This window comes from Mytilus galloprovincialis, chromosome 9 (genome assembly GCF_965363235.1).
Source record: "Mytilus galloprovincialis chromosome 9, xbMytGall1.hap1.1, whole genome shotgun sequence".
Taxonomy (NCBI): Eukaryota; Metazoa; Mollusca; class Bivalvia; order Mytilida; family Mytilidae; genus Mytilus; species Mytilus galloprovincialis.
In genome coordinates this window covers 89,170,646-89,187,450 of record NC_134846.1, presented here as the reverse complement: position 1 = coordinate 89,187,450, position 16,805 = coordinate 89,170,646, and the positions used below count along the sequence as shown (strand labels likewise).

The window sequence follows — 16,805 nt, the reverse complement described above, 5'->3', positions numbered from 1 at the left end:
AACTCCCAAGTGTTTGACACTTAATGCACCGTTAGTGGTTTTGTTTGTCACAACATAAGTTGATCATGGTTTGTATAATATTTTCACATGTTTCATTAGTCAATTAAGTTTTCTATTTAATTTTTCATAACATTATCTATCTAACTTTCATAGATACCACAAAGATATCCACCTTATATTGTCCACTCAAAAGGTCTTTTTAAAAACACTATCATAGGATTGCATCCTTCCATGGAAACACAATACTTTCTTTCAGTCATATACAGTAATACTCAATACAATACTCAAGCAAACACATGCAATAGCAAAACATAATTTCCTATGTGACAAAAATTGATGAATATTTTACAGATGACAAAAAGGAATGTTAACACAGATGTTTACATAATTAATGATGGCTTTTATTTGCTTGAAAGGTCATGAAATATGCAAGCTTTATCCTTGATAAACATTTCTTCACCCAAATAAATCAAGGTTGGATAACAACACATGCATCAAAGTTTTATAACCAAACTTGTTTTTTTAAAGTTATTTTATCAGAAATATTTTTTGTTCCTTAGATTTAACCATTGATACAGATCTCATCCTTATGCTCATTGAAGTTCATTCAAGCAAATTGAAAAAATGTTCCTTTATGAAACCGGATTTCTTAACAGTATTTTTGTATACCTGTAATGCCTAAAATTCTTTGAAGACCAAACACAATGTAGAGATCATAGGTGCCTTACAAATTATCTATATGAACACAACAGCTACATAATTTTACATATGCAATGATTTTGAGGGAATCATCATCTGCTCATTTAGAGTTCACCTGAGAAACATCATTATACTTTGATTGACTCACCATTCAAGGAACCTTTTTACCATGTAATGGGTAGTTAAGATAATAAACAAATAAAACACTAAAAAAGGGAAATAACTCCTCCTAAGTTCTACTTTACAAGCATTCAAGTATTCAGAGAATGACCCTTTAAAACAGATTTAGTAAAAGTCTTTATGAAACAAAAAAATTGACCAGTAAATTTTTTTTTAAAATACAGTACAACAGCTGTCAAATGCAGAGAAACAAAAATCAGATCTAATGTGGGTTATTATACCGTTAATATTGGTATATACTTTTGTCAGGGTATCAACAAATGGCAGTGCAAATCAAACTTTCTTAGTCTAAAAGTTTCTTTTGAAGAAAACAAGAAGTTATTTCTTTATTTGAGACAGGTGCATGTTAAGAGGTTGACTAGGTTATTTAAAATGTTATACCTTTTTCTTAATGCCTTTTGAATAAAAATGTCAGAGATATTTGAAGCATGTTAAGAATTCTTCTTGTACAAAACAAAATACACCTCTTAAAAAAACTTAGTGCAAGTCAAAATAAAAAGCTACACATACATTTGACATAGTGTTGACCTGAAAACATTAAGGCACTCTCACAAATTTGCACATTTCTGGTAAAAAATATAAAACTACATCTCAAGCAGAGATTGTAAATGTTTTATCAAGTTTTGTAATCCAAATATATAATTCTCATCTCGGTCTTCTGACGGAAACACATGGGTAAAATCAATCATGCGTACATCTACAAAACTTCGTTCTGGATTGCTATGGTTACAAGATGTATTTTCAGTTTCATCACTTCCTTCCTCACTAAGCCGATCGTCAGTTTTATTAATGTCTGATTCGCTCTCTTTGTCTATTGATTTGTCTTCCATACTGTCCAGCTTTTCTTCCTTTCCTTCAGAACACAACACTATATCTTGTCCTTCAGTACCGTCTACAGATGCATTGTAAACAAACAGCAATGAACTGGCGTAAAATGCATACTTTTTCTGATTTAAAAACCAGGTTTCTATCGATTTTAATTTGTCAATAACTGTTTGAATATAGTCTTTTCTGTAATGTTTTCCTTGACGAAAAAATTCACCTAATCCTAAAAAAGAAATATCTATATTACTAAATATTAAGAATGGTGGACATTGGTATGACTTAATAAGTCAGATGCATACACAATATTATAAAACATCAGCTTTTTTTAAGATGGATTTTTGTTTGTTTAATTTCCAGTTCAAAATACTTCAGACTATGACTAGAGAAATTTTAAACATAAACCATTCCCAATTTGATCTAAAGTTCCTGAATATAACACACTTTGAATGATAGATGACTGATCACTTATGTAGTACTGATACTCAAGTTTTAGTTCTAATTTTATAACTTAATCCAATTTGAGCACCACTGTAAGATAGTGTTGTCATTTAGCTATATTTTTAGCATTGTCATATAACAGAGAGGTTTGGCTAGCCATAAAACTAGGTCCAACCCACCATTTTTCTTAAAATGTGTTGTACCAAGTCAGGAATATTGCAGTTGTTATTAAATACTTCATTTCTATGTATGATAGCGGTTTGTTTTTGTTGCACTTCAATATTCTTTTTGTTCCTTTTTACCTTTTATATGTGTTTCCCTCAGTTTTAGTTTGTAACTGGGATTTGTTTTCTCTCAATCAATTTATGACTGTTGAACACCGATCTGCTACTGCCTTTATTCAAAGATGAGGGTTGAGATTCAGTATGTCTAATCCCACCCACATGTGCCGTTCCCAACTCAGAAGCCTCAGAGGGTGTTGGTTGCTGTATTTCCTATTGGTTTTTGATATCATTTGTATTGTATTATTATCATCCTTTTGGTTTATTGGTTTGAACTGTGTTATTTTTTGTTATGTCTAAGCCTTCGTGTTTTACAATTTTCAGCAAGGCAAGAGGATATCAAATGTAACATCCATAGTTGTACAGAATATTTCAAAATTAAAAACCAAATCAGGAGACAGCTTAAGTATCTGGGTCCTAAAACTGACTTTGTATAGGAATAGTCTGCCTTTAACTAAGACCAGAAAATAGTAGATCCAGCACATGCAGATACCTATATGTATACATCTCACTCAATCTGCCTCATTTCCCTTCATGGCAACATATAAAACAAGAGTAAACCACTCACCTTCAACAGTCATTGTTTTCTCTGTTAACTTTTTACAGAAATATTTATCATATTTCACCATTTTGTTTTTGTCTATATCAAATTTCTGAAAAATGTAAATATGCTTTTCTTAATAGGTTTTATGATTTTTTTGTCTTTTACAGTAAATTAGGATCAAATTTAAAAGTTTTCTTTAAATACAAGGAATGGATCTCCTCTTTTGTAATGTAAGTTCAACTTGTAGATAGAGTCAGTAATATTCTAATGTCCTTTTGGGTACTTGATATACAAATGAAAATAACGCTTTATAATTCATTTTCACCTGAGGCGACATCCTGGATTTACTTTCATTTTGAACAATCAAACCCAAACATTTGTAGGAAAGGGATGTATCAATATGTAGTAACACTGGGAGCTTAATGACCAAACATTTGTAGGAAAGGGATGTATCAATATGTAGAAACACTGGGAGCTTAATGACCAAACATTTGTAGGAAAGGGACGTATCAATATGTAGAAACACTGGGAGCTTAATGACCAAACATTTGTAGGAAAGGGATGTATCAATATGTAGAAACGCTGGGAGTTTAATGACCAAACATTTGTAGGAAAGGGATGTATCAATATGTAGAAACACTGGGAGCTTAATGACCAAACATTTGTAGGAAAGGGACGTATCAATATGTAGAAACACTGGGAGCTTAATGACCAAACATTTGTAGGAAAGGGACGTATCAATATGTAGTAACGCTGGGAGCTTAATGACCAAACATTTGTAGGAAAGGGATGTATCAATATGTAGAAACGCTGGGAGCTTAATGACCAAACATTTGTAGGAAAGGGATGTATCAATATGTAGAAACACTGGGAGCTTAATGACCAAACATTTGTAGGAAAGGGATGTATCAATATGTAGAAACACTGAGAGCTTAATGACCAAACATTTGTAGGAAAGGGATGTATCAATATGTAGAAACGCTGGGAGCTTAATGACCAAACATTTGTAGGAAAGGGATGTATCAATATGTAGTAACACTGGGAGCTTAATGACCAAACATTTGTAGGAAATGGATGTATCAATATGTAGAAACACTGGGAGCTTAATGACCAAACATTTGTAGGAAAGGGATGTATCAATATGTAGTAACGCTGGGAGCTTAATAACCAAACATTTGTAGGAAAGGGATGTATCAATATGTAGAAACGCTGGGAGCTTAATGACCAAACATTTGTAGGAAAGGGATGTATCAATATGTAGAAACGCTGGGAGCTTAATGACCAAACATTTGTAGGAAAGGGATGTATCAATATGTAGAAACACTGGGAGCTTAATGACCAAACATTTGTAGGAAAGGGATGTATCAATATGTAGAGACACTGGGAGCTTAATGACCAAACATTTGTAGGAAAGGGATGTATCAATATGTAGTAAGGCTGGGAGCTTAATGACCAAACATTTGTAGGAAAGGGATGTATCAATATGTAGAAAGGCTGGGAGCTTAATGACCAAACATTTGTAGGAAAGGGATGTATCAATATGTAGTAACGCTGGGAGCTTAATGACCAAACATTTGTAGGAAAGGGATGTATCAATATGTAGAAACACTGGGAGCTTAATGACCAAACATTTGTAGGAAAGGGATGTATCAATATGTAGAAACACTGGGAGCTTAATGACCAAACATTTGTAGGAAAGGGATGTATCAATATGTAGAAACACTGGGAGCTTAATGACCAAACATTTGTAGGAAAGGGGTGTATCAATATGTAGAAACACTGGGAGCTTAATGACCAAACATTTGTAGGAAAGGGATGTATCAATATGTAGAAACGCTGGGAGCTTAATGACCAAACATTTGTAGGAAAGGGATGTATCAATATGTAGTAACACTGGGAGCTTAATGACCAAACATTTGTAGGAAAGGGATGTATCAATATGTAGAAACGCTGGGAGCTTAATGACCAAACATTTGTAGGAAAGGGATGTATCAATATGTAGAAACGCTGGGAGCTTAATGACCAAACATTTGTAGGAAAGGGATGTATCAATATGTAGAAACGCTGGGAGCTTAATGACCAAACATTTGTAGGAAAGGGATGTATCAATATGTAGAAACACTGGGAGCTTAATGACCAAACATTTGTAGGAAAGGGATGTATCAATATGTAGAAACACTGGGAGCTTAATGACCAAACATTTGTAGGAAAGGGATGTATCAATATGTAGAAACGCTGGGAGCTTAATGACCAAATATTTGTAGGAAAGGGATGTATCAATATGTAGAAACACTGGGAGCTTAATGACCAAACATTTGTAGGAAAGGGATGTATCAATATGTAGTAACGCTGGGAGCTTAATAACCAAACATTTGTAGTAAAGGGATGTATCAATATGTAGAAACGCTGGGAGCTTAATGACCAAACATTTGTAGGAAAGGGATGTATCAATATGTAGAAACACTGAGAGCTTAATGACCAAACATTTGTAGGAAAGGGATGTATCAATATGTAGTAACGCTGGGAGCTTAATAACCAAACATTTGTAGTAAAGGGATGTATCAATATGTAGAAACGCTGGGAGCTTAATGACCAAACATTTGTAGGAAAGGGATGTATCAATATGTAGAAACACTGGGAGCTTAATGACCAAACATTTGTAGGAAAGGGGTGTATCAATATGTAGTAACACTGGGAGCTTAATGACCAAACATTTGTAGGAAAGGGATGTATCAATATGTAGTAACGCTGGGAGCTTAATGACCAAACATTTGTAGGAAAGGGATGTATCAATATGTAGAAACACTGAGAGCTTAATGACCAAACATTTGTAGGAAAGGGATGTATCAATATGTAGTAACGCTGGGAGCTTAATGACCAAACATTTGTAGGAAAGGGGTGTATCAATATGTAGTAACACTGGGAGCTTAATGACCAAACATTTGTAGGAAAGGGATGTATCAATATGTAGTAACGCTGGGAGCTTAATGACCAAACATTTGTAGAAAAGGGATGTATCAATATGTAGAAACACTGAGAGCTTAATGACCAAACATTTGTAGGAAAGGGATGTATCAATATGTAGAAACACTGAGAGCTTAATGACCAAACATTTGTAGGAAAGGGATGTATCAATATGTAGAAACACTGGGAGCTTAATGACCAAACATTTGTAGGAAAGGGATGTATCAATATGTAGAAACACTGCGAGCTTAATGACCAAACATTTGTAGGAAAGGGATGTATCAATATGTAGTAACGCTGGGAGCTTAATGACCAAACATTTGTAGGAAAGGGATGTATCAATATGTAGAAACGCTGGGAGCTTAATGACCAAACATTTGTAGGAAAGGGATGTATCAATATGTAGAAACACTGGGAGCTTAATGACCAAACATTTGTAGGAAAGGGACGTATCAATATGTAGTAACACTGGGAGCTTAATGACCAAACATTTGTAGGAAAGGGATGTATCAATATGTAGTAACACTGGGAGCTTAATGACCAAACATTTGTAGGAAAGGGATGTATCAATATGTAGTAACACTGGGAGCTTAATGACCAAACATTTGTAGGAAAGGGATGTATCAATATGTAGAAACACTGGGAGCTTAATGACCAAACATTTGTAGGAAAGGGATGTATCAATATGTAGAAACACTGGGAGCTTAATGACCAAACATTTGTAGGAAAGGGATGTATCAATATGTAGAAACGCTGGGAGCTTAATGACCAAACATTTGTAGGAAAGGGATGTATCAATATGTAGTAACGCTGGGAGCTTAATGACCAAACATTTGTAGGAAAGGGATGTATCAATATGTAGAAACACTGCGAGCTTAATGACCAAACATTTGTAGGAAAGGGATGTATCAATATGTAGTAACGCTGGGAGCTTAATGACCAAACATTTGTAGGAAAGGGATGTATCAATATGTAGAAACGCTGGGAGCTTAATGACCAAACATTTGTAGGAAAGGGATGTATCAATATGTAGAAACACTGGGAGCTTAATGACCAAACATTTGTAGGAAAGGGACGTATCAATATGTAGTAACACTGGGAGCTTAATGACCAAACATTTGTAGGAAAGGGATGTATCAATATGTAGTAACACTGGGAGCTTAATGACCAAACATTTGTAGGAAAGGGATGTATCAATATGTAGTAACACTGGGAGCTTAATGACCAAACATTTGTAGGAAAGGGATGTATCAATATGTAGAAACACTGGGAGCTTAATGACCAAACATTTGTAGGAAAGGGATGTATCAATATGTAGAAACACTGGGAGCTTAATGACCAAACATTTGTAGGAAAGGGATGTATCAATATGTAGAAACGCTGGGAGCTTAATGACCAAACATTTGTAGGAAATGGATGTATCAATATGTAGTAACGCTGGGAGCTTAATGACCAAACATTTGTAGGAAAGGGATGTATCAATATGTAGAAACACTGGGAGCTTAATGACCAAACATTTGTAGGAAAGGGATGTATCAATATGTAGAAACACTGGGAGCTTAATGACCAAACATTTGTAGGAAAGGGATGTATCAATATGTAGTAACGCTGGGAGCTTAATGACCAAACATTTGTAGGAAAGGGATGTATCAATATGTAGTAACACTGGGAGCTTAATGACCAAACATTTGTAGGAAAGGGATGTATCAATATGTAGAAACGCTGGGAGCTTAATGACCAAACATTTGTAGGAAAGGGATGTATCAATATGTAGAAACACTGGGAGCTTAATGACCAAACATTTGTAGGAAATGGATGTATCAATATGTAGAAACACTGGGAGCTTAATGACCAAACATTTGTAGGAAAGGGATGTATCAATATGTAGAAAGGCTGGGAGCTTAATGACCAAACATTTGTAGGAAAGGGATGTATCAATATGTAGTAACACTGGGAGCTTAATGACCAAACATTTGTAGGAAAGGGATGTATCAATATGTAGAAACACTGGGAGCTTAATGACCAAACATTTGTAGGAAAGGGATGTATCAATATGTAGTAACACTGGGAGCTTAATGACCAAACATTTGTAGGAAAGGGATGTATCAATATGTAGAAACACTGGGAGCTTAATGACCAAACATTTGTAGGAAAGGGATGTATCAATATGTAGAAACACTGAGAGCTTAATGACCAAACATTTGTAGGAAAGGGATGTATCAATATGTAGAAAGGCTGGGAGCTTAATGACCAAACATTTGTAGGAAAGGGATGTATCAATATGTAGAAACACTGAGAGCTTAATGACCAAACATTTGTAGGAAGGGATGTATCAATATGTAGAAAGGCTGGGAGCTTAATGACCAAACATTTGTAGGAAAGGGATGTATCAATATGTAGAAACACTGGGAGCTTAATGACCAAACATTTGTAGGAAAGGGATGTATCAATATGTAGAAACGCTGGGAGCTTAATGACCAAACATTTGTAGGGAAGGGATGTATCAATATGTAGAAACACTGGGAGCTTAATGACCAAATATTTGTAGTAAAGGGATGTATCAATATGTAGTAACGCTGGAGCTTAATGACCAAACATTTGTAGGAAATGGATGTATCAATATGTAGAAACACTGGGAGCTTAATGACCAAACATTTGTAGGAAAGGGATGTATCAATATGTAGAAACACTGGGAGCTTAATGACCAAACATTTGTAGGAAAGGGATGTATCAATATGTAGAAACGCTGGGAGCTTAATGACCAAATATTTGTAGGAAAGGGATGTATCAATATGTAGTAACGCTGGAGCTTAATGACCAAACATTTGTAGGAAAGGGATGTATCAATATGTAGAAACGCTGGGAGCTTAATGACCAAACATTTGTAGGAAAGGGATGTACCAATATGTAGAAAGGCTGGGAGCTTAATGACCAAACATTTGTAGGAAAGGGATGTATCAATATGTAGAAACACTGGGAGCTTAATGACCAAACATTTGTAGGAAAGGGATGTATCAATATGTAGAAACACTGGGAGCTTAATGACCAAACATTTGTAGGAAAGGGATGTATCAATATGTAGTAACACTGGGAGCTTAATGACCAAACATTTGTAGGAAAGGGATGTATCAATATGTAGAAACGCTGGGAGCTTAATGACCAAACATTTGTAGGAAAGGGATGTATCAATATGTAGTAACACTGGGAGCTTAATGACCAAACATTTGTAGGAAATGGATGTATCAATATGTAGAAACACTGGGAGCTTAATGACCAAACATTTGTAGGAAAGGGATGTATCAATATGTAGTAACACTGGGAGCTTAATGACCAAACATTTGTAGGAAAGGGATGTATCAATACGTAGAAAGGCTGGGAGCTTAATGACCAAACATTTGTAGGAAAGGGATGTATCAATATGTAGAAACACTGAGAGCTTAATGACCAAACATTTGTAGGAAAGGGATGTATCAATATGTAGAAACACTGGGAGCTTAATGACCAAACATTTGTAGGAAAGGGATGTATCAATATGTAGAAACACTGGGAGCTTAATGACCAAACATTTGTAGGAAAGGAATGTATCAATATGTAGAAACACTGGGAGCTTAATGACCAAACATTTGTAGGAAAGGGATGTATCAATATGTAGAAACACTGGGAGCTTAATGACCAAACATTTGTAGGAAAGGGACGTATCAATATGTAGTAACACTGGGAGCTTAATGACCAAACATTTGTAGGAAAGGGATGTATCAATATGTAGAAACACTGGGAGCTTAATGACCAAACATTTGTAGGAAAGGGATGTATCAATATGTAGAAACGCTGGGAGCTTAATGACCAAACATTTGTAGGAAAGGGATGTATCAATACGTAGAAACGCTGGGAGCTTAATGACCAAACATTTGTAGGAAAGGGATGTATCAATATGTAGAAACACTGAGAGCTTAATGACCAAACATTTGTAGGAAAGGGATGTATCAATATGTAGAAACACTGGGAGCTTAATGACCAAACATTTGTAGGAAAGGGATGTATCAATATGTAGAAACACTGGGAGCTTAATGACCAAACATTTGTAGGAAATGGATGTATCAATATGTAGAAACACTGGGAGCTTAATGACCAAACATTTGTAGGAAAGGGATGTATCAATATGTAGAAAGGCTGGGAGCTTAATGACCAAACATTTGTAGGAAAGGGATGTATCAATATGTAGAAACACTGAGAGCTTAATGACCAAACATTTGTAGGAAAGGGATGTATCAATATGTAGTAACACTGAGAGCTTAATGACCAAACATTTGTAGGAAAGGGATGTATCAATATGTAGAAACACTGAGAGCTTAATGACCAAACATTTGTAGGAAAGGGATGTATCAATATGTAGAAACACTGGGAGCTTAATGACCAAACATTTGTAGGAAAGGGATGTATCAATACGTAGAAACGCTGCGAGCTTAATGACCAAACATTTGTAGGAAAGGGATGTATCAATATGTAGAAACACTGAGAGCTTAATGACCAAACATTTGTAGGAAAGGGATGTATCAATATGTAGTAACGCTGGGAGCTTAATGACCAAACATTTGTAGGAAAGGGATGTATCAATATGTAGAAACACTGGGAGCTTAATGACCAAACATTTGTAGGAAAGGGATGTATCAATATGTAGAAACACTGGGAGCTTAATGACCAAACATTTGTAGGAAAGGGATGTATCAATATGTAGTAACACTGGGAGCTTAATGACCAAACATTTGTAGGAAAGGGATGTATCAATATGTAGAAAGGCTGGGAGCTTAATGACCAAACATTTGTAGGAAAGGGATGTATCAATATGTAGTAACGCTGGGAGCTTAATGACCAAACATTTGTAGGAAAGGGATGTATCAATATGTAGAAAGGCTGGGAGCTTAATGACCAAACATTTGTAGGAAAGGGATGTATCAATATGTAGTAACGCTGGGAGCTTAATGACCAAACATTTGTAGTAAAGGGACGTATCAATATGTAGAAACACTGGGAGCTTAATGACCAAACATTTGTAGGGAAGGGATGTATCAATATGTAGAAACACTGGGAGCTTAATGACCAAACATTTGTAGGAAAGGGATGTATCAATATGTAGAAACACTGGGAGCTTAATGACCAAACATTTGTAGGAAAGGGATGTATCAATATGTAGAAACGCTGGGAGCTTAATGACCAAACATTTGTAGGAAAGGGATGTATCAATATGTAGTAACGCTGGGAGCTTAATGACCAAACATTTGTAGGAAAGGGACGTATCAATATGTAGAAACGCTGGGAGCTTAATGACCAAACATTTGTAGGAAAGGGATGTATCAATATGTAGAAACACTGGGAGCTTAATGACCAAACATTTGTAGGAAATGGATGTATCAATATGTAGAAACACTGGGAGCTTAATGACCAAACATTTGTAGGAAAGGGATGTATCAATATGTAGAAACACTGGGAGCTTAATGACCAAACATTTGTAGGAAAGGGATGTATCAATATGTAGAAACACTGCGAGCTTAATGACCAAACATTTGTAGGAAAGGGATGTATCAATATGTAGAAACACTGGGAGCTTTATGACCAAACATTTGTAGGAAGGGATGTATCAATATGTAGAAAGGCTGGGAGCTTAATGACCAAACATTTGTAGGAAAGGGATGTATCAATATGTAGAAACACTGGGAGCTTAATGACCAAACATTTGTAGTAAAGGGATGTATCAATATGTAGAAACGCTGGGAGCTTAATGACCAAACATTTGTAGGAAAGGGATGTATCAATATGTAGAAACACTGGGAGCTTAATGACCAAACATTTGTAGGAAAGGGATGTATCAATATGTAGAAACGCTGGGAGCTTAATGACCAAACATTTGTAGGAAGGGATGTATCAATATGTAGAAACACTGGGAGCTTAATGACCAAACATTTGTAGGAAAGGGATGTATCAATATGTAGAAACACTGGGAGCTTAATGACCAAACATTTGTAGGAAAGGGATGTATCAATATGTAGAAACACTGGGAGCTTAATGACCAAACATTTGTAGGAAAGGGATGTATTAATATGTAGAAACACTGGGAGCTTAATGACCAAACATTTGTAGGAAGGGATGTATCAATATGTAGAAAGGCTGGGAGCTTAATGACCAAACATTTGTAGGAAAGGGATGTATCAATACGTAGAAACGCTGGGAGCTTAATGACCAAACATTTGTAGGAAAGGGACGTATCAATATGTAGAAACACTGGGAGCTTAATGACCAAAAATTTGTAGGAAGGGATGTATCAATATGTAGAAACACTGGGAGCTTAATGACCAAACATTTGTAGGAAGGGATGTATCAATATGTAGAAACACTGAGAGCTTAATGACCAAACATTTGTAGGAAAGGGATGTATCAATATGTAGAAACGCTGGGAGCTTAATGACCAAACATTTGTAGGAAAGGGATGTATCAATATGTAGAAACACTGAGAGCTTAATGACCAAACATTTGTAGGAAAGGGATGTATCAATACGTAGAAACACTGGGCGCTTAATGACCAAACATTTGTAGGAAAGGGATGTATCAATATGTAGAAAGGCTGGGAGCTTAATGACCAAACATTTGTAGGAAAGGGATGCATCAATATGTAGAAACACTGAGAGCTTAATGACCAAACATTTGTAGGAAAGGGATGTATCAATATGTAGAAACACTGAGAGCTTAATGACCAAACATTTGTAGGAAAGGGATGTATCAATACGTAGAAACGCTGGGAGCTTAATGACCAAACATTTGTAGGAAAGGGATGTATCAATATGTAGAAACACTGGGAGCTTAATGACCAAACATTTGTAGGAAAGGGATGTATCAATATGTAGAAACACTGAGAGCTTAATGACCAAACATTTGTAGGAAAGGGATGTATCAATACGTAGAAACACTGGGAGCTTAATGACCAAACATTTGTAGGAAAGGGATGTATCAGTATGTAGAAACACTGAGAGCTTAATGACCAAACATTTGTAGGAAAGGGATGTATCAATATGTAGAAAGGCTGGGAGCTTAATGACCAAACATTTGTAGGAAAGGGATGTATCAATATGTAGAAACACTGAGAGCTTAATGACCAAACATTTGTAGGAAAGGGATGTATCAATACGTAGAAACGCTGGGAGCTTAATGACCAAACATTTGTAGAAAAGGGATGTATCAATACGTAGAAACACTGGGAGCTTAATGACCAAACATTTGTAGGAAAGGGATGTATCAATATGTAGAAACACTGGGAGCTTAATGACCAAACATTTGTAGGAAAGGGATGTATCAATATGTAGAAATGCTGGGAGCTTAATGACCAAACATTTGTAGGAAAGGGATGTATCAATATGTAGAAACGCTGGGAGCTTAATGACCAAACATTTGTAGGAAAGGGATGTATCAATATGTAGAAACACTGGGAGCTTAATGACCAAACATTTGTAGGAAAGGGATGTATCAATATGTAGAAACGCTGAGAGCTTAATGACCAAACATTTGTAGGAAAGGGATGTATCAATATGTAGAAACACTGAGAGCTTAATGACCAAACATTTGTAGGAAAGGGATGTATCAATACGTAGAAACGCTGGGAGCTTAATGACCAAACATTTGTAGGAAAGGGATGTATCAATATGTAGAAACACTGGGAGCTTAATGACCAAACATTTGTAGGAAAGGGATGTATCAATATGTAGAAACACTGAGAGCTTAATGACCAAACATTTGTAGGAAAGGGATGTATCAATACGTAGAAACACTGGGAGCTTAATGACCAAACATTTGTAGGAAAGGGATGTATCAATATGTAGTAACACTGGGAGCTTAATGACCAAACATTTGTAGGAAAGGGATGTATCAATATGTAGAAACGCTGGGAGCTTAATGACCAAACATTTGTAGGAAAGGGATGTATCAATATGTAGAAACACTGGGAGCTTAATGACCAAACATTTGTAGGAAAGGGATGTATCAATATGTAGAAACACTGGGAGCTTAATGACCAAACATTTGTAGGAAAGGGATGTATCAATATGTAGTAACACTGGGAGCTTAATGACCAAACATTTGTAGGAAAGGGATGTATCAATATGTAGAAACACTGGGAGCTTAATGACCAAACATTTGTAGGAAAGGGATGTATCAATATATAGAAACACTGAGAGCTTAATGACCAAACATTTGTAGGAAAGGGATGTATCAATATGTAGAAACGCTGGGAGCTTAATGACCAAACATTTGTAGGAAAGGGATGTACCAATATGTAGAGACACTGGGAGCTTAATGACCAAACATTTGTAGGAAAGGGATGTATCAATATGTAGTAACGCTGGAGCTTAATGACCAAACATTTGTAGGAAAGGGATGTATCAATATGTAGAAACGCTGGGAGCTTAATGACCAAACATTTGTAGGAAAGGGATGTATCAATATGTAGAGACACTGGGAGCTTAATGACCAAACATTTGTAGGAAAGGGATGTATCAATATGTAGAAACACTGGGAGCTTAATGACCAAACATTTGTAGGAAAGGGATGTATCAATATGTAGAAACGCTGGGAGCTTAATGACCAAACATTTGTAGGAAAGGGATGTATCAATATGTAGAAACACTGGGAGCTTAATGACCAAACATTTGTAGTAAAGGGACGTATCAATATGTAGTAACACTGGGAGCTTAATGACCAAACATTTGTAGGAAAGGGATGTATCAATATGTAGAAACACTGGGAGCTTAATAACCAAACATTTGTAGTAAAGGGATGTATCAATATGTAGAAACACTGGGAGCTTAATAACCAAACATTTGTAGGAAAGGGATGTATCAATATGTAGAAACGCTGGGAGCTTAATGACCAAACATTTGTAGGAAAGGGATGTATCAATATGTAGAAACACTGGGAGCTTAATGACCAAACATTTGTAGGAAAGGGATGTATCAATATGTAGAAACACTGGGAGCTTAATGACCAAACATTTGTAGGAAAGGGATGTATCAATATGTAGAAACACTGGGAGCTTAATGACCAAACATTTGTAGGAAAGGGATGTATCAATATGTAGAAACGCTGGGAGCTTAATGACCAAACATTTGTAGGAAAGGGATGTATCAATATGTAGAAACACTGAGAGCTTAATGACCAAACATTTGTAGGAAAGGGATGTATCAATATGTAGAAACGCTGGGAGCTTAATGACCAAACATTTGTAGGAAAGGGATGTATCAATACGTAGAAACACTGGGAGCTTAATGACCAAAATCTCAAAAGGTCAACTTTATATATAGTAATTTCTAAATTTATCCATGTGAAAGTTTTTGATTATATGTTTTATATCATGTAGGTATTGAAGCCCTGACTACTGAGCTGATGATATATAATTATACAGTCAATGGTATTTTACCAGCATTCCTGAGAACTGATAGCCAAGCTGCATAACAGGAGGGAATTTGGCTATTTCTAAAGCTACTTTCTCTGGTGAAGCTTCAGGGTCATAGGTCTTCCTCCCCATCTTTATGTCCAAAACACATGGCTTAGAAAGCTTCTTTATCAAGTTCTCTAACTTCAAGTACTGGTCTGAAATATAAAGATAAAGACTTATTTCCCAATTATTACATAAAAAATAAAAGAATTTCAAAATACATTAATTCACTGATGCTTGGCACACTTGCAAAGTCTTTATAACAGTAAGTTTATGTAACAAGAAAGTTTATCTCATCAGTCTACTTAGGGACAAGAAATCCAATAGCTTATGTTAAGTGCTATCTATGGGAGCACAATTTTTTATGACCCCTTTCTGGTGTTGGGATAAATTACAAACATATCTAATCTACAAAGAAACTGATTGATTGATTGTTATTTGGTTTACATCCAGTGGCAAATATTTCAAGTCTGTTCAGGGCTATATATAGTGTCAAGACCAAAAACAACTCTTGTATTATTCCATTAATAAATTGATGATAAATGATTGGTATGTACTTGCTATTTCCAGTGGCAAATATTTCATGAATGTCAGGAATAGGTTTGATTGTTTTTGTAAGATTGAACATATCTAGAATTTTGTCATTTACATAAGTTGGAAAGATCTTCTTATCTATATCATGATCTACTTTAGATGTCACAGGATATTACCATGGTCAACATTTAACATATCTTACAGTTACCATAATTAACGTCAGTGTAAATGATGAATCTTTTGATATTTACCAAATAAATAATTTTGTTTTTCAAAACCTTTATTCAGGGAGTTAGATCAGAGATGAGATATATAGAACGACCCTAATTTCTGAACCTAAACTGATCAACTTGCGGTAATTGAATTCATTTACAAAGTCGGTATATATCATGTTTAAAACAGACTTTATAATTTAAATGAATTTAAACATGACAGTTATTTAAAACTTATAAGCTTGATAACACATGATAGTCCTTTAACTATGAATTATATATCAATCAAGATTAGTTTAACATACAGAAAACAGATCAAATTATGGTAGCAGAAAAATATTAAATCCTATAACTTTCAGACAAACAAAAAAGGCTGCACAACAGATAATAAAAAAAGGTCTTCTTTCTTACGTTTGGCTACACCACCATTCTTTTCACCATTGATAACACCATGAAATTCTGGTACAAATGGTCTAAGTTCTACCAATGTGTTGTCGTCAGTTGATTTGAAGACTTCATCATAAAAGTCTAATTCTCTCTGACCTTTAGGTGGACGCTGCACATGTTTAAGTATGGTACCATCATCAACCTCTAAACATCCTGAAAAATATAAATTAATATGGTATACAACATGCAAATATCACAGGATTAAT

General features: G+C 35.4%; 1 protein-coding gene across 4 annotated transcripts in view; it reads right to left on the bottom strand.

The window, feature by feature from the left end:
- Positions 1–1,128: 1,128 nt before the first annotated feature.
- LOC143046301 (inositol polyphosphate multikinase-like) overlaps positions 1,129–16,805 on the bottom strand; it is a 40,356-nt gene continuing 24,679 nt past the window's right edge. For all 4 annotated transcript variants that reach the window (XM_076219401.1, XM_076219402.1, XM_076219403.1 and 1 more), the window contains 4 exons: positions 16,564–16,752; positions 15,389–15,561; positions 2,992–3,076; positions 1,129–1,927 (listed from right to left, as the gene is read on the bottom strand). In XM_076219401.1, the coding sequence (XP_076075516.1) occupies positions 1,464–1,927; positions 2,992–3,076; positions 15,389–15,561; positions 16,564–16,752 (911 nt within the window). In that variant the 3' untranslated portion in view covers positions 1,129–1,463. The remainder of the gene's footprint in view (positions 1,928–2,991; positions 3,077–15,388; positions 15,562–16,563; positions 16,753–16,805) is intronic.